This window comes from Danaus plexippus, chromosome 28 (assembly GCF_018135715.1).
Source record: "Danaus plexippus chromosome 28, MEX_DaPlex, whole genome shotgun sequence".
Classification (NCBI taxonomy): Eukaryota; Metazoa; Arthropoda; class Insecta; order Lepidoptera; family Nymphalidae; genus Danaus; species Danaus plexippus.
This window is the reverse complement of record NC_083556.1, coordinates 2,397,909-2,423,877: the sequence shown is the minus strand read 5'-3', so window position 1 is coordinate 2,423,877 and position 25,969 is coordinate 2,397,909. Positions and strand designations below refer to the sequence as shown.

Below are 25,969 nucleotides of genomic sequence, written 5' to 3'. Positions count from 1 at the left end.
ATCGTTTGTAATATAAACGATATATCAACAGTCGGATGCCATGATATGTATGTATAATATAAACAGTACGTAATTCTGTCTGTACGTAACACTTATGGTATTCAATTCTCGTCAAATGTGCGTGAATTGTTAACTGGAGTACATTACTGGGCGTTACACAATTACGTTGTTGTACTATTAGTTTAAAAGGTATGTTTATACACACAAACATACATCCATATGTATTCGTTAAAATTTAAAAGGGAACTTTATCGTGTTGGCAAAAACATCACTCTCACTTAATTGATTCCTATTAAGTAGACACACATTTGTTACACACAAATTTAATTTAAGTTTTCTTTGTTAATAATACTTATAAATAACACACACATACACACATACACACATACACACATACACACATACATACATAGACCTTATTTTGTCATGATTATTATATTAAGCAACGCAATATGGGGATAAATATAAAAAATATATTATGTAGCAATATAGAAATTGTAAGAAATTGTACTGGGCTTTGGAATTAAACTTTACTGCCGTCTTTGGACCGGCTCTGTGAACTTTTTTTGGTAGAAAAATACTGAGACATATCCACACACTCATACACACACACACACACACACACACACACACACACACACACACACACACACACCAACAGACTCAGACATAAATCTAGTAAGTTCCGTATTTATTACATTATTATTCATAAAAACGATAGCGAATTATAAGAAATAAGCCGTGGGACTTAACCATGGGTCTTTGTTAAGGTTGATATTAATTACAAAAGAATCCAAAAAGTTAAATACACAGTCAACATGACAGGATCTGACCCAGGGTTGATGGGTAGGGGCCTGCCCAGGCTGAGTCTCACACACCACCCGCCCCACCAAGCCGGATGGACGGCTCGTAAAAAGAGTTTCCCTGCGTCATCAAAACAAAAAAAAAGGGTTGATGGGTCCGGAATAACGAACTGTAAGGAACTAAGTATATTTATTCGTCTGGACATTTAAATAAAAAACTATAGTTACTTTTGTTGCTAAATAGAAAAATTTTAAAATTTACCAAGAAGGTTTTATGTATATGAAATTACGATATTACGTTTTTTTTTTAATTATTTATGTCACTTTAAATGAGTTGAATTTAAAATGCCAGCTTCTGGCTAATTATACTCATCTGAACAAAAAAAAATTGTGAGTGTTTATTATATTCAATTTGACTTTTTAATACAACCATATTGATGTATACATATATATGTATGTATTTATGTCTATTTGTTCGTTCCGGGTAATTTCTAAAACCGGTCGAGGATTTCGTCAGAGTTTTCACCGGCGGATAACTACGCCAATGATGTATTTACGTGATCATTTTAGAAAGATTTACGTTTTTCTATCAATTATGTGAACAGTCAGGAACAGTAAGTTAGTTAGAACATTGAAATAGTCATGACAGACATTAATAAACCCTGTAAGAAACAACACTTAAATCAATTTAAAATTGATGTATGCAAAGTTTCTCGATAAATAACATAAACTATTTATAAGAAAAACTTCATTAAAACTGACTCAGTTGATGAATTAGATACTCGAGATAATTTGACACCTGGACACCTGCAGACATATTACTTCCGAATCTCAATAGTCTAGAACACACCTGCAGTTACTTCTGCAACTCCACCTGGATCTAAATTAGATTTGTGCTATGTGATTAGATTAGAATATTATTACAATATGTCATTGTAATTTTTTACATGTATTTAAATATTCATGACTTTTTACTATTTTGATTTGTCGAAAGCCTTCAATGTATTAGAAAGTATTTAAAGTAAAGTAGAATGATTGTATTAAATAACGTCCCTTATATGTTGCATAAAAATAATTTAATCATTACAGCAGTAATTATTAATTTTATTTAAAAATTAATCCAACTGAAATTTTGATAGATCTATCAGATTTTTTTACTGATTGACAGAATTTTTAAACGTTTTAAAATGTGTTTTGTCAGTTTGTTTGTAAGTAATGAAATAAAAACTTTGAATTTATATTTTGTTAAGAAATTGTAAACTTAGTTGTATTACTAAAGTCATACGGTCTATTTTTATATTTAATTATAATCTTAATCAAAGCTTTAACTAGCTTAATTTTAGTTTGTTAATACGGAATCGTTTTTAACTGTGCCAGTTAAAACAATCATTGATTTAAACCCTATCAAGTAGAGGCTAGCGCACTACAATGAGCAAGGCCAACCGCGCCCCAAACCAACATTCACTTGCAACATATAGAAAGTACTAACTACTAGAATAACTGTAGGTATATACCTAAGTATGGTGCGCCGAATTTTGAAATGTCGTTGACCTTTCCCGGATTTTGATTGTCGCAAAGGGAAAAAATAATGAATTGTGAGAGGAATGTTTTAAGTTATAAATAAATATCAAACAGTTTTATTAACGAATAGGATCTATTCAATACTCATGCATATGCAAGGTTCTATCATATGTTCGCAGATGATCGAGCTTTCCTCTCCACCACTCGACCTATGACAGATCTTCACGAATTTTATAGCCATTATTATCAGCAAAACTAGCACTATCAGTTTAAAACCAACAGAGAAACAAATAAAGAGCGTAGACAAAGTCGAATAAAACATATATATTTTACAGAAATATAGGAAAAAAGAGAATTAACTAAATTATGAAAAATAAATTGTTAGTGTTTTGTTAAAGTCTTAAAAATTATGACAATAAAAATATTTATATGAAGTTTTTATTAAGGTTTTTGAGTTAAATGTAATAAACATACATACACACAATCGCATTCAGAACAACATTATGTTGGTAGTCTGTGGACTCAATCAATTTTATTTACGAAATGAGCGACTTCGAACCAAAGTTAATATTAAATTGAAACAAACGCGTTTCCATGGCAACGATAAATAATTTTTACGAACAGTAAAATATTATACGCTTCCGTGTGCTTTAATAAAAAAAATATTATATTATATAATATCAATAGTTTAAAAATACGCGGAAATAATGTGATATGTAATAGATTATATGTTAAAAAACCTTTACGTAGCCGGAAACGATATTGAGGTAGCAATTAAGATAGAGCTCAGACTACGATCTCCGATAACAATCTTTGAACTATTTTTCTTTCGTAATAAATTAATCGAGTTACGTGTCGCGTAATCTCTTATTATTAGGAGAGATCGCTCTAATTATATTATAAAATTACTGACTAAAATTATTATATATAAAAAAAATTGTCAAAAATAAAAATTTACGCGTGTATTCGTTCAATAGTCAATAGATATTGGATGCTGTGTGAAAATCTGCATCATTAGCTATAGGTTTGTTAAACAACCAACATGTTAATTTTACTTACTAATAACCCAGGCTCTGCTCGTAATTATCATATATTTTTTAACTAAATCGTCGTTAGTGATTCGCTTTCGCTAGATTTAATGTATCTATGCTAAGCTACACTACGTCTTACTTTGGCCTAACAAAGGATATTATAAACAATTTTTTATCTCTGTACTCGACAGATAAAATACTTCTGAATGACTTTCGTACATGTCCTTCCACTGTCATGAAGTAGACTTTGGTTTTTATCCCAGCTTTTTGGCTTTACAGATACTTGTTTAGTGTAACGTTAATTTGTTGAGGTTGTGTAACCAACCGGTTATTGTTTAGTACCTTAAACAAGACTAAACGATTGTAAATATAATTTATATCGGCTGATAGACAGAAATTATGTGGCAATTGCTGCAAGTTGTATCAAGTACCAACAATTCGACCGATTTTGATAAGGAAGACATGATTTGATAGTCGATCGTAATGCATATGCAGATGCAATACTCGAACTTCTGGCTGTCCCGGTTAAAGTAATAAACTCTTTTGAGATTATTATTTTTTAGTTTTTTAGTTTAGAGATTGAAGATGCAAAGAATCCTATTTTCTACATATCACGTACCTGTGAATGTTGAGTTAGCCTATAAGAGGGGTTTACAATTGATACATTTAACAACTTATATTATTTAGTATTAATTAAGACTAACCTAAAATTGTATACAACATTGGCTTCCTATTTAAGTAAATAAATGAATAAATAAATAAATAAATAAATGAATAAATAAATAAATAAATAAATAAATAAATAAATAAATAAATAAATAAACTCTCAAAATATTATAAATTCAAAGGACTAAATCTATGTTAATAATATATATACAATAAAGTTGTATTTCTGAATAATGTTGTAAAATAAAAAAAACGTTTTGTTATTGTAGCTACGTGTATATAGCGATTAGTCTTTATGACTTAATTATAAATGCGTGTGTACGATCGAGTCACTTAAAATGGTTCCAATGTCGATGTTTGCTATTATGACTCATGGTTGACATATATATTTTTATTAATAAGCAATTATCGAAAGATAAATATATATATATATATATATATATATATATATATATATACTATATTAGTACCTAATATATTTCGTATCTTTATTTCAGTGTATGTTTTCATTGTATTCATCTAAACATATTATAAAATAGAGTACCCCGCCGCGTCTGTCTGTCTGTTTGTTCGCAATAAACAGAAAAACTACTGCACCAATTGTCAAGCGGTTTTCACCACTCGATAGCGTGGTTCTCGAGAGATTTGTGTGTACATTAACGATATTTGTTGAAGATGTCGGAAAAAATGAGCCGTCTGTCAGCCTTTAACGAAAACGCTGCCAAAACCCTTTGAGATATAACAAAACAATGTATGGTGGAATTGTGTATTTTATATAGGTCTACAGAAAAGTCCGCGATGGCATATGTCTATCTCAGATCTGTTAAGGATAACATACTATATCCATTTTACGACTTTTAAAAATTGGCATTCCTAAAGCGTTTATTGGAAAGCTATTTACATAAATACGGTACTAAGTCTTATCAAAAAAAATTATTTCGTTTTCAAGCCTACATCAGTATCTGTAAATTACTTTTTAAATCATTTAAATCGGGCGCACCATTTGAAAGTTATCATAATATAAGTTTAATAATTCTCAAAATTGAATGGGTTGTTTTATATTTTTTATAGAGCCCGTGCGAAGCAGGGGCTGGTACCTAGTATATATATATATATATATATACAACAATATGCAATTTTGAATTCTGAAATATTTTTTATTATATATAGACATATATTATTATGTAAATTACTGTAAAAAATATTCATTAAGTCCGGGACTAACAAATGATAATTACGATTCTATTTTCGGAACGAGCAGTTCTAGATAAAAATCAATGAATATTGTATAACCTAAATTCCAATAAAATTTTATAGGTACTGAGGTCACCCGGCGAGCGCTTTTAACAGCTGGGTCTAGGTTTTACCTTGATTTAATTTTTTCTGCAAGAGATATTTTGAAAAAAACATATCACTATAGCCTAGAAGGACCTACGCTATTCAATGCAATAGAAAAAACAATTATGTGTGATTGCAACCGTTTTAGTACCTAAATATTCAATTTCAGTAGTAATCAGATAGAATGACAAACACTCAAATACTCACACAAAGAAAACGAGAGAGAGAGAAAGAGCGAGAGAGAGATAGACATATCTATCACAAAGACATGTAGTGTATAACTTCTAAGCATCAAACAACTTAAAAAAACTAATGAGATCTAAGATTTTCACGAGTATTCATTTAAATGAAACTAGCATTATTCGGATTTACTACGCGGAGTTTATTATTTAAAAACTACATAATCCCGACGTTTCGCTTACTTTGCAGCAACCGTGATCACGGGCAGACGAGGTGTCTGCCCGTGATCAAACTGTCAAATCAAATATCAAACTATCAAAACTTTGAAATGCCTTCTACGACTACTGTTTATATTATCACACATTAAATTATACTAACCAAAGATTGACTAAGAGATACATGCATAACCTTTCTGAAGTTAGAAATTTTCGTCTAAAATTCAGGGTCTGAAGTGATAATGACATTCATCTCCCAAGGGAGGCTACTATATTGAGTATATGAATGGATTCAACATATAGTTATAAAAAAAATCTTAAACTAATTAATGTAATGAAGGATCTTAATTATCCCATCATAAGATCAAGAGAAACCCAGTTAGAAAACTATAAGTTTTAAATATTTTCATCCTGTATTATATAAATCCTGTGAGCTGAGCTCTGGTTGGGATCTCGGGGATTATGTATCTCGTCTCTCCTTCCAGATGAACAAGCCAACAAACGCAGTCGTCCTCGTGATATGTCGCTGGCCGAGCCGCCGCCCACGATGGAGATAGCACAGATTCTCATCTCGTTGTTACACGCTTGGGGCTTAGACGCAGATCTTGACAGGGTCTGCGAATCCAAGCTCGGGATGCTGCGTCCAATGGTACTATCCTTTGATACAGCAAAGCCATTCTAATGCACTATTTGAAGATAATATATTGTGACTATAAAAAGCAATATTCAAATAAAATGTTTTTTTTTGTATACGCTCAAGCTAAAATTGTTTTTTACATACATAAAGAAAATTTATTTTGCTACCAAATAATTCGTATGTGAAATTATGTGGATAACGAATATTTGATATGTCTTTTGTTATGTCAAAAAAACTGAGTTTTTAACATGTATTTTTAATTAAGGGCCTCAGAGATAAATTTATACTTACGTATCTATTTAGAATATATTGAAATTCGATGGATAATTAAATAAAATGATGATAAGGTTTCAATTAAAATAGAAAATAGTTTATCATGTTTTATGAACCCAGCTCAAATTGTCCTATCTGTCTGATAGGTTCCAGTTTGTTTCGGCGTGGTATCTCGTCATGGGCATATGGCTGTTCAGCTGCCCACGAGGCTGGGCGGTTGGGCGGAGGCCTGCGCCTCAGTGCCCACGGACCCTGTGCTCATGAACTCAGAACTTCCTGTGGAGTACTTGCGACAAGAGCAGCTGACTAGGTTTGTAACACAAATTGATGGACAACAATTAATTGTAAACATAAATTGTTTGAAAAAAAAATTGTTTTAGCAAATATAACATAAAATTAAGTAAATTCACTTCCAGGATAATAATTTCAGTCAATTCAATAAGAACATAGTGTTATAAATTAATTCTATTTTACGTATTAAGTCTTTTCTTATCATATACCTGTTAAGATTCCTATCAAATAACCATAGCATTTGAAACCCCTTAGACTATTCACGTCCAAGCTGCACTGGGAACTCAGCACGACTCTCACCACAAACCACTTATTGTCCATCGTGGCACTCGCTAACACGCTCATGTCCATGAGCAATGCCAGCTTTGCACCGGAACAAGAGGTGGCCAGGAGATTTTTCAGGTAAAGATAAATATTAGAATGACAGTATTTTTACTTTTACTATACTATATATACGTCAAGTAATGACAAATACAGGTGGATCCCTTGTTATTATAGTCCATATTTTAGAAGGTTTAATATTATAAACCCTATACAAGGCCAACAACAAGGACTTCCTCGTGGCCGGGTGACGAGGATCGCGAGGAACACCTAGCAGCACAGCAGGCGCTCATCAAACAGGGCTGGTCGTTGTTGGCCACGCACAGCTGTGTGCTGCTCCCTGATAAAGTAGTTGCTGCCGGTAATTTTATAATAAACCCAGTAATCTAACACTTACCTTCCATTAATTCCAATTTGTCCTTGAAATTTCAACAATTAATATTATCTGAACGACACGAATTATTAAGAATAATTTTATATTTTACTTTTAAATGTTTAATCGATCTGTTTTTGGAATGCAAACACGGGTTTCGTCGTGTACAGCATATTTTTTTCCGCTATGAAACTTGTAAATCAATGTAATCCTAGTGATATTCCTCTTTCTAAAGAAATCCAGGGATATTTTATAAAATCCTCATGATTATTATAAGGTGCGAAGAGCTTCAAGCGACCTCAAGTGGAGATGCTCGCTCGTCGTTGGCAACATCACTGTCTCGAGGTGAGAGATGCTGCCCAGGCGCTGTTGTTGGCTGAATTGGGCAGGTTAGTAACTTACGTGACGATGGGATTCGGATATTAAACAAGAGAAGGAAGTCCTCATGGGTATACTGAGTTACGAAATAGTAGCAAAATGGATAGAAATGATCATTTGTTGTATTTTTTTTATTTTACTCCAGGATGGGACCAAAAGGCCGTAAATCCCTGGTCGATAACTGGGCACAATATCTACCGCTTTACACTCACACGGAGAGCATCAACCCACAAGCAACCCAGAAGGAACCGGCTGAGAAAGTCGCTAAGGACGTGAGTTGTAAAATTTGTCGCAGAACTCTATCAAAACAAATACTTTACTAATTAACCTAAACTAACCTAACCTATTATAATTTAAAAAAAAATAACATGAAATTGAAACCTGAAGAAATAGTCAAAACCATAAAAATCCAACAACAGCAGTTTCAGCAAAATTAAAAGCACAAAAGTCAACAACATAAGGCAATTCATTTCAATTGTAAATTCTAGCAAGAAGAGGAATTCGAAGAAGAAGAAGAGGAAATCATCAGGAAGCCATCTTCTATCGCTGAGCTGAAACGGAAACAGACCACAGCGGTTGTTCTGTTGGGTGTCATAGGAGCTGAGTTCGGCCAAGATATCGCCTCGGAAGGTGAAAATATATTTATCAAGTGGCAACAAAATGCCCTCATTATATATATATATAACATACGCTGACAGCTAAATTTACCAAAAAAAATTATAGGTGCTGCTGGAAATAAGAGACGCAAAGACGGTGACAGTAGGAAGAGTTCCATCGTTGAAGGTATAATAATCAGAAAACATGTATATTGATATTGTCAGGGCAGAATTAGTCTCCTTTGCTACTTATGGGGCTTTGACGACTGAAAGTTAGTATGTCCAAGAATTTTGGTGGAATTTAACAACGCACCAGACTTTACCAAGTGCGATGTGAACGAAGAGACTTACTACAGTATATAAAACAACAGATCTGTAACTAAAATAAGGGATTAACTTCATCAAAGCGAACAGTTATATGAACAATTATATACATAAATAAATAATAAGTAAGAAATAAGACAATTTCTTTCGGGTTTTCTGCGAGCGAAAATATGAAAACTTCATTTTCATCCGAACTCGGTCAGGGTGTGGCAAAGTATCCGAAACGTCGGGACTATGTTTGTAATGATAAAACGCGTAGCACATCCCAGAATATCAGCTGTATTAAAATGAATACTTCCGAAAGCCTTAGATATCCACAAGTGAGAAGTTTTTGTTCGGTTGAGGTCTAGGAAGATACATCAACCGTTCGTCACAAGTCCAACGTATATATTATTCATATCTTCTTTAACTTCATTAATAGGTTTCACACTTAGTTCATCGAACAACCTGGCCCGTCTGACGTCCTTGGCGCTAACTCACTTACTGCTTGCCCCTGGTTCTGCTCGCCTTCCCGCACACACGCCGCTACGACGTGCGGCCATTGACCTCCTCGGGAGAGGATTCGCTGTTTGGGAACCGTATCTCGACGTATCTCATGTGCTGCTGGGTGAGTATCATACGCATGAATGACGTGGTTCTCAAAGCCCAAAAAATACGCAAAGAAAAGATCTAAATACACATTTTTTTGTTGAGTTCACAGGATGGTATGAATAGAGGTGGTAAGAGGTATACAATTGTTCAGAAAAATATATTTACAGTTGATTGAATTCCTAAAAATACATCGACAGAAGTGTTTTGTTGGTCTGGTTATGGATTTAAAGGGGCATAAGTTAATAATAGCTCCCAATACAAAAAACTTTTCCTGTATTAAACATCGGTATTGTAACGTACCTTTAAATATCTGATAATCCATAGGTCTATTGGAGATGTGTTCGGACGCTGATAAATTAGTGCCTTCGATGACGTACGGTCTGCCTCTCACACCGCAGGCGGACTCCTGTCGGACCGCGCGGCACGCACTCACACTTATAGCGACGGCAAGGTATTACGTACAGTCGAAGATAGATTTTATTGAAAATGTAACAAATTCAGCATAAACGTATCATAAATATATTAGTTAGACCATGCGTTCCTTAGGGAGCAATTTAACAACTCTTTTTGTGAAAGGGACAAAGTAAACCACAAGCTGACCTAACATAGACATCAACATTTTTAAAATGACAACATAACATAAACAAAAAGATATATATTTTTCATATCGTAAATGTTTAGAAAGTCAGTTAACGCAAATATTTTTTTGTTGGCATTACTTTTAAAAAACAACATTATAGTTTTATCACGACTGTTAATTTGGGGGTTGAACAAAAAAATCCTAAAACCGTGGACTTAATTCAATACACAGACCAGCGGCTTTCATAACGACTATGGCCCGTGAGGTGGCGAGATGCGCTGCCGCCCCTGCGGGCGCTCCGCCCCCGCCCGCCGCGGTTGCGCTACAGCGAGGCAGGGCGGAGGTCTTACGGGGAATAGAACTCCTCATAGAGAGAATGCACGGCGCTGTGGCTGAACTGCTCGTGGAGGTAGGAAGGATTTGATGGTACATTTTTGAAGGTGGTAGAACTTAGGCTCAAGTAACTACAGCTAGAACATGGACTAGCTCGACCGGGAAAGTACCACCTTCTCACAGAAGATCGGCGTGACGTAGTTATGAGTGAGTGGGAGAGACGGTTGCCCTTTCCTTATTCCCATCCTTTCCTCCTTCCTCAACAACCAAGGTTGCCAACAAATCCGCAACCTCCTTTATGTTTCAGATGTCCACGGGCGACAGTCACTACTTCCCATCAAGTAGGCCGTCCGCTTGTTTCTCACCTCTCTCATAAATAAATTTTATTTGAGCGTTAAAAAAAATATCACCAGCTGATGAACACATTCGTAACATGTTTTTTTCCAGGTGATGGATATAATTCTTCACTGCGTAGATCAGTCGCATCTGAAGAGTAAGGGTTTAAGTGAAGTCTTTCCAGCTGTTTGTCGCTACAACCAGGTCTCTCACTGCCCAGCCACCAGGCGGATTGCAGGTGAGTTTTAGATGTCATCCAGAGATCTTAGAAATATTTTTTGCGTTTATTCAAAAATACTCTGTGATATTTGTAACTTAATTTAGGCTAAGATCTTTCAATTCCTTTGGGTTATATATCATAATTACATATAACTATTTTGTTAAAAGTTCAATTAATAAAAAATTAAATTTTCCTTATATCTGTGATAATAGTTACGACCGCAAAGATATCCTTACATTCACATAAAACAAGATACTGTTCCAACATGATTTGCGGGTACTTTGATATCTCCATAGTAGCCTAAAAAGTAGTCTGACGCGATTACTTACTTTTAAATAATATCTTAATGACATATGTTGACTATAAAAACAAATAAAGTAATTCTATTTTGACCGAGATCAACAGAGTATGATGAAACCTGTTTATGAATATGATACAAAGGATTTTCTTGTACTTATCTTCTTTGACGTCATTCAAATTTTTATGTCTACCCTAAAAATATTAATTAATTTTTATGTCTACCCTACAAATGTTCAATAATTAATTTTTATGTCTACCCTACAAATGTTCAATAATTAATTTTTATGTCTACCCTACAAATGTTCAATAATTAATTTTTATGTCTACCCTACAAATGTTCAATAATTAATTTTTATGTCTACCCTACAAAAGTTCAATAATTAATTTTTACGTCTACCCTACAAAAGTTCAATAATTAATTTTTACGTCTACCCTACAAATGTTCAATAATTAATTTTTACGTCTACCCTACAAATGTTCAATAATTAATTTTTATGTCTACCCTACAAATGTTCAATAATTAATTTTTACGTCTACCCTACAAATGTTCAATAATTAATTTTTACGTCTACCCTACAAATGTTCAATAATTAATTTTTATGTCTACCCTACAAATGTTCAATAATTAATTTTTACGTCTACCCTACAAATGTTCAATAATTAATTTTTACGTCTACCCTACAAATGTTCAATAATTAATTTTTATGTCTACCCTACAAAAGTTCAATAATTAATTTTTACGTCTACCCTACAAAAGTTCAATAATTAATTTTTACGTCTACCCTACAAATGTTCAATAATTAATTTTTACGTCTACCCTACAAATGTTCAATAATTAATTTTTATGTCTACCCTACAAATGTTCAATAATTAATTTTTATGTCTACCCTACAAATGTTCAATAATTAATTTTTATGTCTACCCTACAAATGTTCAATAATTAATTTTTATGTCTACCCTACAAAAGTTCAATAATTAATTTTTACGTCTACCCTACAAAAGTTCAATAATTAATTTTTACGTCTACCCTACAAAAGTTCAATAATTAATTTTTACGTCTACCCTACAAATGTTCACTAACTTCTATGTCCACCCAACAAATGTTTTCTCAGTCGGGAGTCACACCGGCCAGCTGGCTATCTACGAGCTCCGCGCCGCTCGCTGTCAGTCCCTGACGGCCCACGCGGGTCCAGTGACGGCCTGCGCCTTCAGTCCGGACGGAAGATACCTCGTCTCCTACGCCACGGCCGATAACAGACTCTCCTTCTGGCAGAGTACAGCTGGTGAGTATAGTATAGTCTAGCTAAGGAAACTTGACACTACCCACAACCAAATGGGACAACTGACAATCATCCCGCTCATATCTACTGAGCGTATACACTAAATACCACAGACTATTTATTTCACAGTATGTTGCGCAAACGTGTAACTGTACGTGTTGCGTCAATTTTAAGTCGCTCCTATAAACATATAAATGAACACCAGTTTAATAAGACCCCTAGTGTTATAAATTCATATATTATTTTGTGTGTCAGGTATGTTTGGTCTCGGAGCTGCTCAGACTCGTTGCGTGAAGTGTTATAGCACGGCCCCGATGGCGGACGTCTCACGTCTGAACCCTCTTCACCTGGCCAGGCTAGTGTGGACCAACTCGAGGACTGTCACCTTAGTACTGGCAGACGGCTCGGAGACCAGATTCAATGTTTAAGATAGGTCAACTTATAGTGGTCACACCAGCTAGTGAGGTCCGAATATATTGGTTATAACCGTTCTATGTAAAGTCACTGTAGTAATATGAACTAATGTTGTATTCAATATCTTGTTTGTACTCAAAATGTGTATTAATTTACTAACAGCGGTAGCGATAAATATCATTGTTGTATAGCTTTAATTCTTCGCTAGTTACGAAAGTTGCAGAAAATTGTCAAAAAAAAAATCGTATTTGTGCCATTAATTTTTTTTTCTCTTTATTATATTCGACACGTGTAATGCATATAATTTTATTGCAAAGAAACGGTACAGATAATAAATGTAACTTCAAACAGATCACCAATGCGATAGAACGATTAACAAAAATACTAGCATTCCAAGAAATGAAAATATATACAAAAAAATATATACCTTAAATAATATCAAAAAATACGCATATATGATATGTTTGTTCTCGCAGAGAGGAAAAATGCTATTGTTATATTATAAATATATTATTGGAATTATTTAACGAAGTGCTTGGCGTCATTAATGTTGAATAAATGTTTATTAAAACTGCTGTTTTCATTACGGCTTTCCGCCCCGTTTTATTTTATATACTCAAAGGTCAAAGTCGGCGAATAAAATATAGCATAATTTCAATGAGCCCATTTTGTTGTTTCAATTAACATTTTAGGTTCTTCTATCATCACATATAAATCAATCGTCTTTTATATTAATAATCTTTTTGAATAGAACCAATATTTTTGAAAACTTTGATAATTTAAATCATTAAGTATTCATTTTGCTGGAAGATATATTTTAAAACTGACATATTCAACGAACTATCATGTCTGTACTTTAAATCTACCAAATTTTTCTTATGCCCTTGTTGCAATACCTTCGTGTCTAAACTTATAAATACCTACTTTTTTTAACTCCCAAGTTCTTGGACAGGCTCCAAGAAGCAATTCGTAAAGCTCTGAAGCCGGCAAAGTAAGTAAGAACATGCGCAAATAGATTTTAATGTGTGTGGCCTGCGTAAGGAGTTATTATAATTTCAGATATCTGATTACCCTTCTTTGGGTGTATATATATATTCATAGTAATGTTTTCGTTAATTTTATCTTACATCAATCAAAACCATCTGTAATCATAATTTATAGTATATATATTTAAAAGGTTATGCTTTTTCACCTACCGCCTGAAAAGTTACCCTACCCTCAAGTGATTTACTTATCTGTGGGGTATTAAAAACGCTAGAAGGTCAGTCTGAGCTAATGCTCCTACAGTTGTTGAGACTGGTTGTTCAGTAGTAGGGTATTATTGTATCGTATTATATAGAGTAAAAATATTGTGATTTGGAATGAAGTTAATAATAAGCAGAAAAGTGTTTTATGGTACCTCTTAATACTATTTAAATGTCCACATCTTATTTATTGGAACCAAGATATAGACCTCAACAATTACTCACACACATTTCTTGAACAACAGACGTACAATTACGATCCACATTTCAGTTCGGGGTTTCATTTAATATTTTCTTTTGAGAAGACTCGACGTCTTAGAACTAAACCATCTTATTGTTGGTTAAAATTGTGGGTATCTACCGAATAAGGATAAAGAGATTATAAATTTTTTATTGTTAATAAAAACACATACAAAAAATTCTTAAATGATATCTATCTCTTAATATTGTATCCATATTGACATCCGGGATCCATCTTGATTCAATCACCTGTCTTTTAAGCATTTTAGTCCAGTTTCCGGTCCTTTCCGGTGCAAGTGGCACATTTTAACAAATAGATAATTCTTACTTCATTATAGCATCGCCTTTCAAAGCGAACGGTCCAGTTTTAAGAATACGTTTCAGTACTGATCATTGTTACAGTGTTTTAAGTATTAGTATTGAAAAGTGTTCAATAATTACCTCCCTTCTAACGTCATGGAGTGTGAAATAAATAAAGAATCTTGACCATCAAGAAAACGTATTTTGAGCTCATCAAGGACGAGTGATAATGAAAGTTCCTCACGAGATCCTAGCCCGGATAGGCATAACTGATAACGGTGTACCAAAACGGTCTCGAGACGCTGTAAGTAACTCACAATTTCAATATCTGTCTCAACAAGTGGCTTTATTGACTACCCTCATTACGCAAAACAAGAATTATGAAAATAACACTTTAATTTCGGCTACAACTAATGCTAATAACAAGTGATTTAACGAGTGAGTTAACCTAGCACCCGTTTTTTTTTTATGTTATCTCAATTACAAGATTTATTTTTTGCGCTTGGAATGCGTTGAGATTTTATGATCAACAGAAGAAATATATCGCTACTTCTGGCTTTATAGAACTAGAAGTAAATGACGAATTTAAGCAATTTGGAACGTTGAGCGAAGAGCATAGATTGAGTTCTTTAGAGCGCAATTTGTTAATCTGTAAAATAACACCGGCACACAAAAAAAAAAAAAGTTGTCTGCGCATTTGACGAGACCCATATATTTTTATGTATTTTGACCCGCTGAATCCGAATATGAGGTCCATTTTACCCCTACATTTCCAAAATTTGAGAAAACTTCAAAAAACCGTAAAACTTGTTGGTGAGGACCATATCATTGGTATTGTGAATTTCAAGTTTTCCTGCTTTTTATTTTCTGCCCAACGGGTTAACATTGCACTACATCGACTACAAATCGTATGTGGAACCCATGCCGAATCCAAATTAGTAATTTGGATACCAAAACATTCTTCATAAATTTTTTTTATCTTATCAGAAAATGGTCTTCGATTTCTTTCCAAATTGAATTCCCCACAAATGTAACAAAACGAATCGGCACTTTTATCACACAGATGCGAATTACTTCTTGTAATAGTGTACCCTGCAGTAGCCAAGTTACCCACTACTGAAGAGCTGCAGTCGCTTGATGACGACGCCTGCGAGCCTGCTTTCTCACTCTGACCAGACGCCGATACTGGGGTTCCGAATCCCTGCATCGTAAAGTACTTATCACTTGTACCTGCCATGACGGCACACACGCCGTTAACCCAGGGACTCTGTCGGATAGTTCGGTTGTCCACCGTCACCACGTGGAGGTGCCCTGGTCACAGGCACAAGCGATCTAGTCTTTAAAGATTCCACCAAGACATAAGTGAAATGGAGAGTAGATACCAAAGGAATTGGAATGTTAACATGATGGCAGATTTTTGCTGGATGTTAAAAAGAGATGTACCTGAAGATAGTCGAATACGGAAGAGGAATCCACTGCGTAGATCATTTGAGGATAAGAGAGTTCGATATAAACGAAGAAAAGTTTAGAGTTCTGGGAAATCATTTTCCCCAATCTTTCTATGTATTGTGTTTTTAACAGATTTTGAAATGTTCTTCATTGTAAAGATTTTATTTCAGGCATCAAATCGTGTTCAGTCAATTTTTTTTTTTATGTACAATGACAATTTTTTTACAATTTTTTTATCTTTTCAAGTTTAAAAGGAATAATGAACCAAAAAAATTTAAATGTGATTTCAAGATATCAAAATACATATAAATCGTACTTGAATTAGAGAAACAAATTTTTTTTTGATAAAAATCGCATTTTTTGCAATTTTTGAGAGTTTTGTGCGATTTTTCTATACTTAAAACTGCTAATGGTCTGAATAAACTTTGTGTAAGTATTGAGAAGATTGAAAAATATGAAAATCATACTTAGTTCAGCACAAAAAAAAATTATATCACCAGAAACGCCGATTTTTGTCATTTTTTACGGTTTTTTGAAGTTTTCTCAAATTTTGGACGTGTAGGGGTAAAATGGACCTCATATTCGGATTCAGCGCGTCAAAATACATAAAAATATATGGGTCTCGTCAAATGCGCAGACAACTTTTTTTTTTTGTGTGCCGGTGTAATCGAAGGAGTTCGTATACCTTTCTTAAAGAAGCCATCTTTAATAATGCCAACACCATCTATATTAAGGGCTTTTAAAACAAAAAAGACTCCAAATATGTCACAGCTTATGCAAAGTTTGATAAATTTTAAAATACTAGAAAGAGCTGACATTACACCCAGTTTTCTATCAACATTCTTTCTGATCCCTAAAAGCGACGGCTCTCAACGTTCGATATTTAATTTGAAACATTTGATTGGTTTTGTCATACAAAACCTTTCCAGATGTTTTATCAATTCCGCGTACCAGGTTTTCTTACAAAGCGGCGACTGGTCAGGGAAGCTGGACTTAAGCCAAGTGCATTTTCACCTATTTATAAGAGTCGCGCATCGAAGATTCCTGAGACAAAGCTACAACGGCGGATTGTTACAAATGACTTGCCTGCATTTGGCATATCATCGGCGCCCAAGATAATTGTGTGCATGACAAACTGGACAGCAGAATTTCTACACCATCACAACATCAGATGCGTGTGTTTATTTAGATGATTTCTTGTTGGCAAATCAATCGCCTCACATTCTGAACGATCAAGTAGCCTGAGCGATCAGGCCCTGTCCCTTTTGGAGAGACTCAACTGTGCCTCATACGTTGTTCGCAGAGGGAGATTACACTGTCGGACACTGCAATACCACAGCCGACGTCTCCCTTTAAATCATCCGTATCACCAACAAATACTCCCAGAATCGGTGGTTCTCGAGATAAATTGGTGGTTGCAAGCAGTCGCGAGCACTCTGCCGATAACGCACTTGGGCTCGGTAACGCATCACCTAACGACCGATGCCTCGGAAATCGGCTGGGGAGCGCAGATAGGAGAGACAAAGTTATCAGGCCAGTAGACCGAAGATCAGTAAACATGGCATGTGAACTGCAAGGAGATGTATACTTCTAGGATATACACTTAACTAACTAATACTTTCTAGGCCGAGAAAATAGCGATGTCGACTGACTGTTCCGGATGGAAGCGTGTCCGGAGTGGCACCTGAAACCAGAAGCGACTCTAAGGCGGCGTCGAGAACAATTATTGGAGGTTGGATTAAGTCTCTACTCAAAGAGGCTGGCATAGACGTTTCTCCCGGATCTGTAAGATCTGCAGTAGCTTCCCTTAACTGGATACAATGCTTTCCAATATATAAAATATTAGAAACTGTAAACTGGGGGCAAGAACATACCTTTACAAGATACTGTAAGAGTTATATTAAATCAGTTACGGGAAAATACAAAAGCGTCTTGACAAACTATTTTGATTCTATTCGATAAATTAAACTATTATTAAAATAAAATATTTTACTATAATTATTTTTTATTGGACACATTATAGCAACGTCATAATATTTATGACCAGGTGATAACAAACACGTCACTCAAGATGGATTCCGGATGTCAACATGGAAACAATAATAGAGAGTTTTAACTAACAATAAAACTTAGCTATTATTTTTCCTTAAGACATCCGGAATCCAAGTACTTTCTACCTGGTTCATCTCGAGTATGTATAATGAAGTGAGAATTACAATTTTTTTAAAATATTCAGTTTCCTGCCGCCAAATTCAAATTAGAGGGCAACACTTGAACCGGAAGGGAGTGAAAACTGGACTAAAGGGCTAAAAAAACAGGTGCTTGACCTAAGATGGATTCCGGATGTCTTAAGGAAAAATAATAGGTAAGTTTTATTGTTACTTAAAACTCTCCATTAAATCGACTATCTGGTATAACAAGTCCCGTGAAAATCGGTGCAGTCGTATCAAGAAGGATTACAGACTGCAATAATCTAAATGATCTTTACAGCAAGGTATGTTATATGCATTAGGAAAAAACGCTTGTTTATAACAAACAAAGGATCCAATTTTATTTGTATAGATAATAAAAAAACTTCAAATTTTTAGTTCAAGTGACTTTTATTCCTTTTTTGTGGCAATACATTTTTTCCACTTCTTATAATAAATAACAAACAGTTAAACATTCCGATATTTCATATTTCATTGACCTTTCGTCTGGTCATAGGTTTTTCTTTATTGGATTTCCAGAAAACTTAGGTCTTCATTTTATTTTTGGCACGTATGTTAAAATTGAAACATCAATTACTAAAACGTCAGTTAAGTGTACCGTCATTAGTTAGAATATTTTTTTATATTATATAGCAATTCATTTGAATGAAGTCTGAAAAATGTGTTTGGTTGTAGAGACTACATCGATTACATAAGCTACAGACTAAAAATATATTTTAAAGTTCCTTAAACTTTCGGTTCACGACCTCAGAGTGAGACACGATGACTTACTCGTTAAAAAACGTTTTGTTGTTTTTTTTAATCGATAAAAATAATCAACACTTATTTTAAAAATGTGGTTATAGCATTGGGTTTGATCTGAAGATGCATCTTCGTTTAATTCTCTCGTGTAATATAAAAAAAAAATTTTTGTTCTCAGAAAATTACAATTTTCTTCACAATCTATGACCTTTAACTATATTAAACAGCAAAATAACTTTTGATTTATACATAAATGTAGCGTGGCGATGGAAACTTGTTGTAAGCATACTATTCACAAGACTTAAATAAGAGATCATTCATGTAACCTAAATTTTTTTTAAACTTAAGAGTAAATTATCATATAATTCCTATTTTAGCATGCAGTCTATGGATTTGTTACTGGGACTTTGGCATGGATTTTGATTATTTTTTTTTATTAAAATCATTGCCACCCTCAAAATATATAATCACCTTTTAATTGTCGGTTCATGTTCTATGCCGTATTTATAAATACATTAGTTACATATTGCAATATATTGGAACAGTCTGCCTCATCTCTACTTCAAACATTGACTAGAGACTGGCAGATAATGTGATACTATTTTTTGTATGTAAAATTCGCATCATCACAGAATTGCTCGTCGTCAGTATCCGTGTCCGCGTTGTCGTTTAAACTTATAACAATATTCATAACCGAGCTTCTGTCAACAACTTCTTCGTCTGACGACGTGTCAATGAAGTCCACGTCGTAAACTACCCACTTCGTGTCGCCGTTCCGAGTGAGCGTTGGCCAGCTCTTGTTCAGAACTTTCGCTAGTTTAACTAACACATACTGTCCTTTGTTGACGTGCGTAGAATTCTCAGTTTTAACAACACCAAACAGTTCTAAGTCGAATCCGTATTTCATGTCGTTTGTTAAAGCGAGGAATTCTAATTTTCTGTCGTCGATGAGTAAATCGTAATTGTCGACAACTAAATGTATTTTAACGTATATTGTGCTTTTATTTTGATGCCACATTATCTTTGGATGTCGTTTTTGATCTAATTCCTTAACAATGTTCCGTTTGACTGGCGTCTTCGATATTTCCGATAACTCCGGTGACGTTAAGTCATCCGAGTCTAATTCCTGTGTAATAGCTTTGCTTCTTTCAGACGGAGAAATCATTTCGTAAGATGTTTGTGGTGTTTTTGCACTATCGGAATTAGTGATCGCACATTTATTTGCCACCGTCCCAAACAATGCCGCAGCGTTATCAGCGCTGATGTGAACTTCCCATTTATCTGAATCATCGGATTCTTCATCCGAATTTATTAAAGGTACTGAACGTATAGGTTGTGGGATGATAGAGTTACTCACAACCTTAGTCTCACTCGCTGTATTTTCACAATTCTCTTCTTTATCAGTCTGCAACTTATGTGTATCTTTCTTTAACTCTGTGTAAATATTGTCAAAATGCTTTAATTCCTCTTCGTGTTGTCGAGCGAGATTTAGATCAATCATTAGTTCGTTTATAATGACGTCTTGTTCCGTGTTAGTGTCTATTAAGATCACGCCATATTTGTTACCGCCAGTGTATTTCGCTGGTTCTTTCGTGAAATACTTAACAAATAGATATTTCAAATTTTCACTGCTACCTTCAAAGCAATTATCATGAAACCAGTTCGTACTGAAGTCGGTCCATTCTTCGCCTAATGGTTTTACACCGACCAATCGACATTCGATAGCCTGGAACGGTAATTTCTTTAAGAATCTATCTGGTATTTGAACAAGGCTTTTTATATCGATCTCCCTCCAATCGCCTTGGTCCACGAAGAAGCATTTTACTCTGTTTCCGTTTACGTTATCAATTCTAGCTCTCTCGTATGTAGAATCGTCGGGGAACTCAGCCAAAACTATATCACCTTCTTTTATATCACAGATTTTTTCTGTGTTATTTTCAACGTGAGCCTTTATATCTTCTAACAGACTAATCATGCAGGATTCGAATTTTTCCAAACGTACAAAGAAGTTTCCTGGATTTATGGCGGAAGCAAAAAACACAGAGTTCATTTCTTCGCTGTCTAAATGAGCCCAGGAAACATTTTGGGGATTTTTCAACGGAAGGTCTTTAGCTTTTATATCATCAAATGTACTATCCGTAACATTCAATCCGCTTTTTTTGCAAAGGGCTTCAATTTTGTTTAAATGTTCAGAATTTATAAGAGCATGATTCCTTACAAGTTCATGCTTAAAATTGTACTTCACGACCATTTCGCTCACAGATGACAAATCTTGGCAAGCCTCTAGCGTGGTCACAAAAACACAATTTCCGACCGCCAGTGACACTTGACCTCTCATAAACAACTCATCATCAGCATCAGTTAATTTCTTCAAGTGATCTCGAGCAAGATCAGAGAAAGTTATATCCCTGTCTTTGGGTTCTAAATTAGCAAGTCTTACTTGAACAACTTTCGTTTCTATCTCTTTCAAATCGTCCGGCAAATAGTAAAGATATATGTCTCTCGTTATTTCAAGCTTTTCTTCGTCAACAAGCCTTACCAGGACCTTGTTCGGATTGCCTCTCTGATACCGAGACAATATTTTAAGTACTTGACATCTCGCGTAGAAGTTAACTTTCATAGCTACAGCACAAATATCACCAATTTCTGGCATGCCGTGCAATTTTCTGTGAGTTTCGTTGGCAAAATACATACCCATTTTTAATGAAAGCGTACTGTATGTTTGAGGAAACTTAGAAGTCGTGCCATTAACAGTCACAGTTAAAAGTCTGGCTGAGTATAAGGTTGCTGTATGATAATGTATTATTTTGAAGGTTATTACACCGTTTTTCGGCACCCACTCTTTAGGCGTATCTGCATCTTTCAATATTGTATGCCTTTCGTGGCAGTTATAGAAATCTGGACAATCGCCCAGTTGAAGTAAGTTATCGCAAAGTGGAACCAATTTTTGAGCTTTCATCAAATCTTTGTTAGTATTAATAGTGGCACAAACATCATTTAAGAACGTTGGAAGGTTATCTGTGCACCGTCTGATAAAATTAACGATTTTTGGCAGCTGTTGCGCGTTACTCTCCTCTAAAAGTATTTTAATTTTAACATTATCATTAATCGCTTTGAAAATCGATGGGTAGTTGTCATTTAAAACAGAGAAACGCTTGCAAAACGTAGAAAAATATTGCGGCATCGAGTAATGTATAAGATGGTGAGCGTCTGTTATATTCATATGGGTCAAGTTGCCATCACAACACACAAGGATAGGTCCTGAAACAGGTTCTTGGTAATCTGCCCACGACTCGCTTAAACTGTACAAATCGTGAACGGTCATATTGTTATCACAAGCAAAAACAATGCGTCCTGTATTTCTCAAAGCTGTTTGCAACACTTCCACTTCATCGTTATCGGCACAAACTATGACAGTTTTCTTTGAACTGTCTATGGTTTCCAAGAATTCGAAGACATGCTCCAATTTTTTTTCACTATTAATAAAGCTGACCGATGTATTCGCCTTTGCATAAATCACACATTCTTGGAATGCTCCGATACAAATTATCGTGTCAGGTGCTTTTTTTGCCAACGGTGCCATGAAGTCACACCAGCAGCGTGACGCAATAATATATTGCACTTTTAACTCTTTATTAACTCGATATTTCAGCATCGAGTTGATTTTAATTTGAAAGAATTTCAGTTCATCGTTGTAGGTTTGCGTTAATCGCTCACAATCGTCTAGAACGTACATCGAGAGGCGTCTCAAATCGATACCAAAATCGTTTACCCTTAACAATCGAGCTAGAGCCGGCGGGGTACTAATGAATAAATCACATCCATTCAATAAAGCTGTTGTTATATACGCATCATCGACGCCCGCATAGCATGCCACGACTCTTTCATCCAAGCCAAGGAACATTTTAGCCAATCTCTCGACCTCTACCACAGATTTCGCCGTAGCGCAGACTATAATACACATAGGGCCTGAACTAGTCGATATATCGCCACCACCGTCACTAACTAGCCGACAAACGGCAGGCAAATAACCCATAGTCTTGCCACTACCCATGGGATTGACCATGAACACACTGAAACCCCTCAAAATCGCGTTCCAAGATACTGTCTGCACCATCATAAGCTTCTCGACGTTCATGTTCCTTAGGACGAGTCGTATGTGGTCATTAAAATGTATGTCTCTCATCTGGAAGACGGGTTCGATGCGCTTATTGCTTTTCGAATGAACCATTAAAACGGGTGTCACTAATTTATCGACAAACACGGATAAGCCGGAATCGACATTCTTGAATGGATTTACGTTATTTTTCAAACTTATATCGACGGAATCACTAACATTATCGACTTTTAGTGATGGGCATTGTGTGTACCTTTTATCGATAATTTCCAAAACTTCATCGTCGTCAAAGGATTCCTTGTTTTCGCCCGCACTAGACGATTCTGTATTCGTATCTGAGCTTGATATACTTGATATACTTTCATTATTCCTAACACTGACGCGAGCTTTCAAACGACGTTGTAATACTGAACTCAGTACTGTTTGATCACTGTCACTGGCTCTAGCATCAATATGAACCAAATTATCACAAATTTGTTTGGACATATGAGAATCAATTTCAGAATCAATTTTATCAAAATCTTCTTTGTCTATACAATCTTCTTTTAAAAGTTCTTGATCAGCACCTATATGATCAATAGCAGGTAATTTCTCAACCTTCATCTTAAAAGGATCCAGATCTGGAGGTCCAAATGCTACAAGTTTTTCTGATTTTTTTTTATCTCCTTTGATTTTTGCAAATCTTTTTTGTATCGCTGAAACAGAATCAAAATTTTAAACTAAAGACGAGCTTATATAGAGACAAATCACACAAAAATACTTGTCTTTCAAGAATAGGTAAGGAGTAAAAGTTTAAAAGAATTTCATGTTAGATTTTACAATGTGTCTGTCATCGATTGACTCTTTGATTTGTATAAAGTGAGATTTTCATTATCTTTTTCATCGCCAACAGGTTTCAGTTATTGATTGCTAGCTTGTAACTGCCACTCAATTAATATTTACTTTAAAATAAAAAAATTACATTGACTAAATTAAAAAAATGATGAACTAATATTTTTTTATAAAATACTTATGATTTGTAACAATTCAAAGTTAATAAGTATTGATATTAAAAAAAAATTAAATTATATTTTTTTTCTGAATATTTATGTTATATTACTAATATAATATTAGTGAATGACAACTTAATTATTATAAATTTAAGGTAGATTACGTGATTGTCAATTAATATCTACCCACATTTTCCATGGTCATCATTTTGATATGAATCGTCACAAGATTTCGCAGCCATTTGTATCTTGGCTCTGTCGTGTGCCAGAATTTTTTGTTCTGTATTATGCGTCTTTCCCAGCCTTCCACTTAAAAATCTCAAACCATTCTGATTGTGATCTGGCTCACTTGATTCAGTATCCTCATCCTTCGATCTTGAATTTTTGTCGAGGAAACGTTTAATATCATCGAATGATGTTTTATCGTGATATGACGTCTTCTTTTTTAATAATTTTGATTTTAACTCACTCTTAATAGAATCAGCTTTATGGAAGCCTCGTCCTAATGGTGTCTCATTTACATCTTTACAAAGTTCAAAATCGTTACTCTTATTTTCTATGACCCTCTTTATCATTATATTATTATGTTTTTCTAGATTTGATACTGTTAACTCGGATTCAAATTTCTGTTTCATTTGGAATACCGATGTCTGTTTTCTCACAAATTTCTCCCACTCTTTCTTTTTAGATGACTTTGTGTAATGCTTCTCTAATTGTTTTATAACTTCTTGTGTTTGAATGAACTCCAGTTTAGTGTTTAATTCACCATTGTTGAGTTGACTGTGAAATTTCGAAACATTCATTTCAGCAAAACCAGATTTAACTAAATATTTTGAAACCTTCTTCAGTTTTCCATCACTATATTTGAGTATTAATTCTCCATACTTGTGTATGTTGTCATCAAATATGGAAGATCTGAAATGAAAAATAAAATTCATAAAATCTACGAAAATATTATGTTTTTTCAATGAATCTTTTTGGACAGGCTAAGATCTTAAACCATGCATAATTATTAGTACGAAAATAATCTTTTTTTTTTTTAAACATATGTTATACTTTTTTTACCTTCTATCTATGTACGTTGGTAGAAACCATACTTCTTCGGACTTACACAAAAGATTTTTTAAAATTGTATTCGCCGCAGAAACCCAATCAGTACATTGAGCTGAGACAATACTTTCAAGTTCTATATCAATAGTAGTTTCATGGGGTACAATACCGTAAATGCCGATTTGTTCAAAAACAAATTCATCTACACTCACAGGGGAATCACATACTTCCACCCATATTAAAGACGGATTTAAATAATGGATCACATCTACTCTATAACAATCCGTTGGCATTTTTAAGTTCTATTTAAAAAGTATTTACTCTCATTTGAATTAAAATGCCGGGTTAGCAAAACTGTCTAATTATATTGGTAAATACAGATAATGAAATCGAAACCTCTATGGTATTTTTTAGGAATTACACGAGACAAGTACATTTGAATAAATTTATATTTTATATTTTACCTCGCGTACATTTACAAGTTAATTTGCACCCTATGTTTTAATTATGTTACATGATGCCGGTATTAAATCCATGTCAAATAAAAATACACAGGTGATTTATACTTTTTCCAATTTTTTTTTATGTAACATTAAAATTGTTAAAGTTACTTCTAAACTAGAACTTA

The 25,969-nt window shown here is 34.3% G+C and overlaps 2 protein-coding genes across 4 annotated transcripts in view; one reads left to right on the top strand and one right to left on the bottom strand.

The window, feature by feature from the left end:
• The window catches only part of LOC116776392 (WD repeat-containing protein 7), a 112,602-nt gene extending 99,030 nt beyond the window's left edge, over positions 1–13,572 (top strand). For all 3 annotated transcript variants that reach the window (XM_061525299.1, XM_061525300.1, XM_061525298.1), the window contains 14 exons: positions 6,240–6,403; positions 6,811–6,974; positions 7,211–7,357; positions 7,495–7,637; positions 7,927–8,038; positions 8,173–8,299; positions 8,516–8,657; positions 8,751–8,810; positions 9,369–9,554; positions 9,863–9,989; positions 10,350–10,527; positions 10,899–11,025; positions 12,420–12,590; positions 12,843–13,572. In XM_061525299.1, the coding sequence (XP_061381283.1) occupies positions 6,240–6,403; positions 6,811–6,974; positions 7,211–7,357; positions 7,495–7,637; positions 7,927–8,038; positions 8,173–8,299; positions 8,516–8,657; positions 8,751–8,810; positions 9,369–9,554; positions 9,863–9,989; positions 10,350–10,527; positions 10,899–11,025; positions 12,420–12,590; positions 12,843–13,015 (2,021 nt within the window). In that variant the 3' untranslated portion in view covers positions 13,016–13,572. The remainder of the gene's footprint in view (positions 1–6,239; positions 6,404–6,810; positions 6,975–7,210; positions 7,358–7,494; positions 7,638–7,926; positions 8,039–8,172; positions 8,300–8,515; positions 8,658–8,750; positions 8,811–9,368; positions 9,555–9,862; positions 9,990–10,349; positions 10,528–10,898; positions 11,026–12,419; positions 12,591–12,842) is intronic.
• A 6,005-nt stretch (positions 13,573–19,577) lies between these two features.
• Positions 19,578–25,694, bottom strand: LOC116776194 (putative ATP-dependent RNA helicase TDRD12). Its single transcript, XM_032669316.2, has 3 exons — positions 25,357–25,694; positions 24,482–25,206; positions 19,578–23,997 (listed from the first exon to the last, which is right to left on the bottom strand). The coding sequence occupies exons 1-3, from the start codon at positions 25,632–25,634 to the stop codon at positions 19,784–19,786; spliced, it is 5,217 nt and encodes a 1,738-aa protein (XP_032525207.2). The 5' UTR covers positions 25,635–25,694; the 3' UTR covers positions 19,578–19,783.
• Between the last annotated feature and the right edge of the window lie 275 nt (positions 25,695–25,969).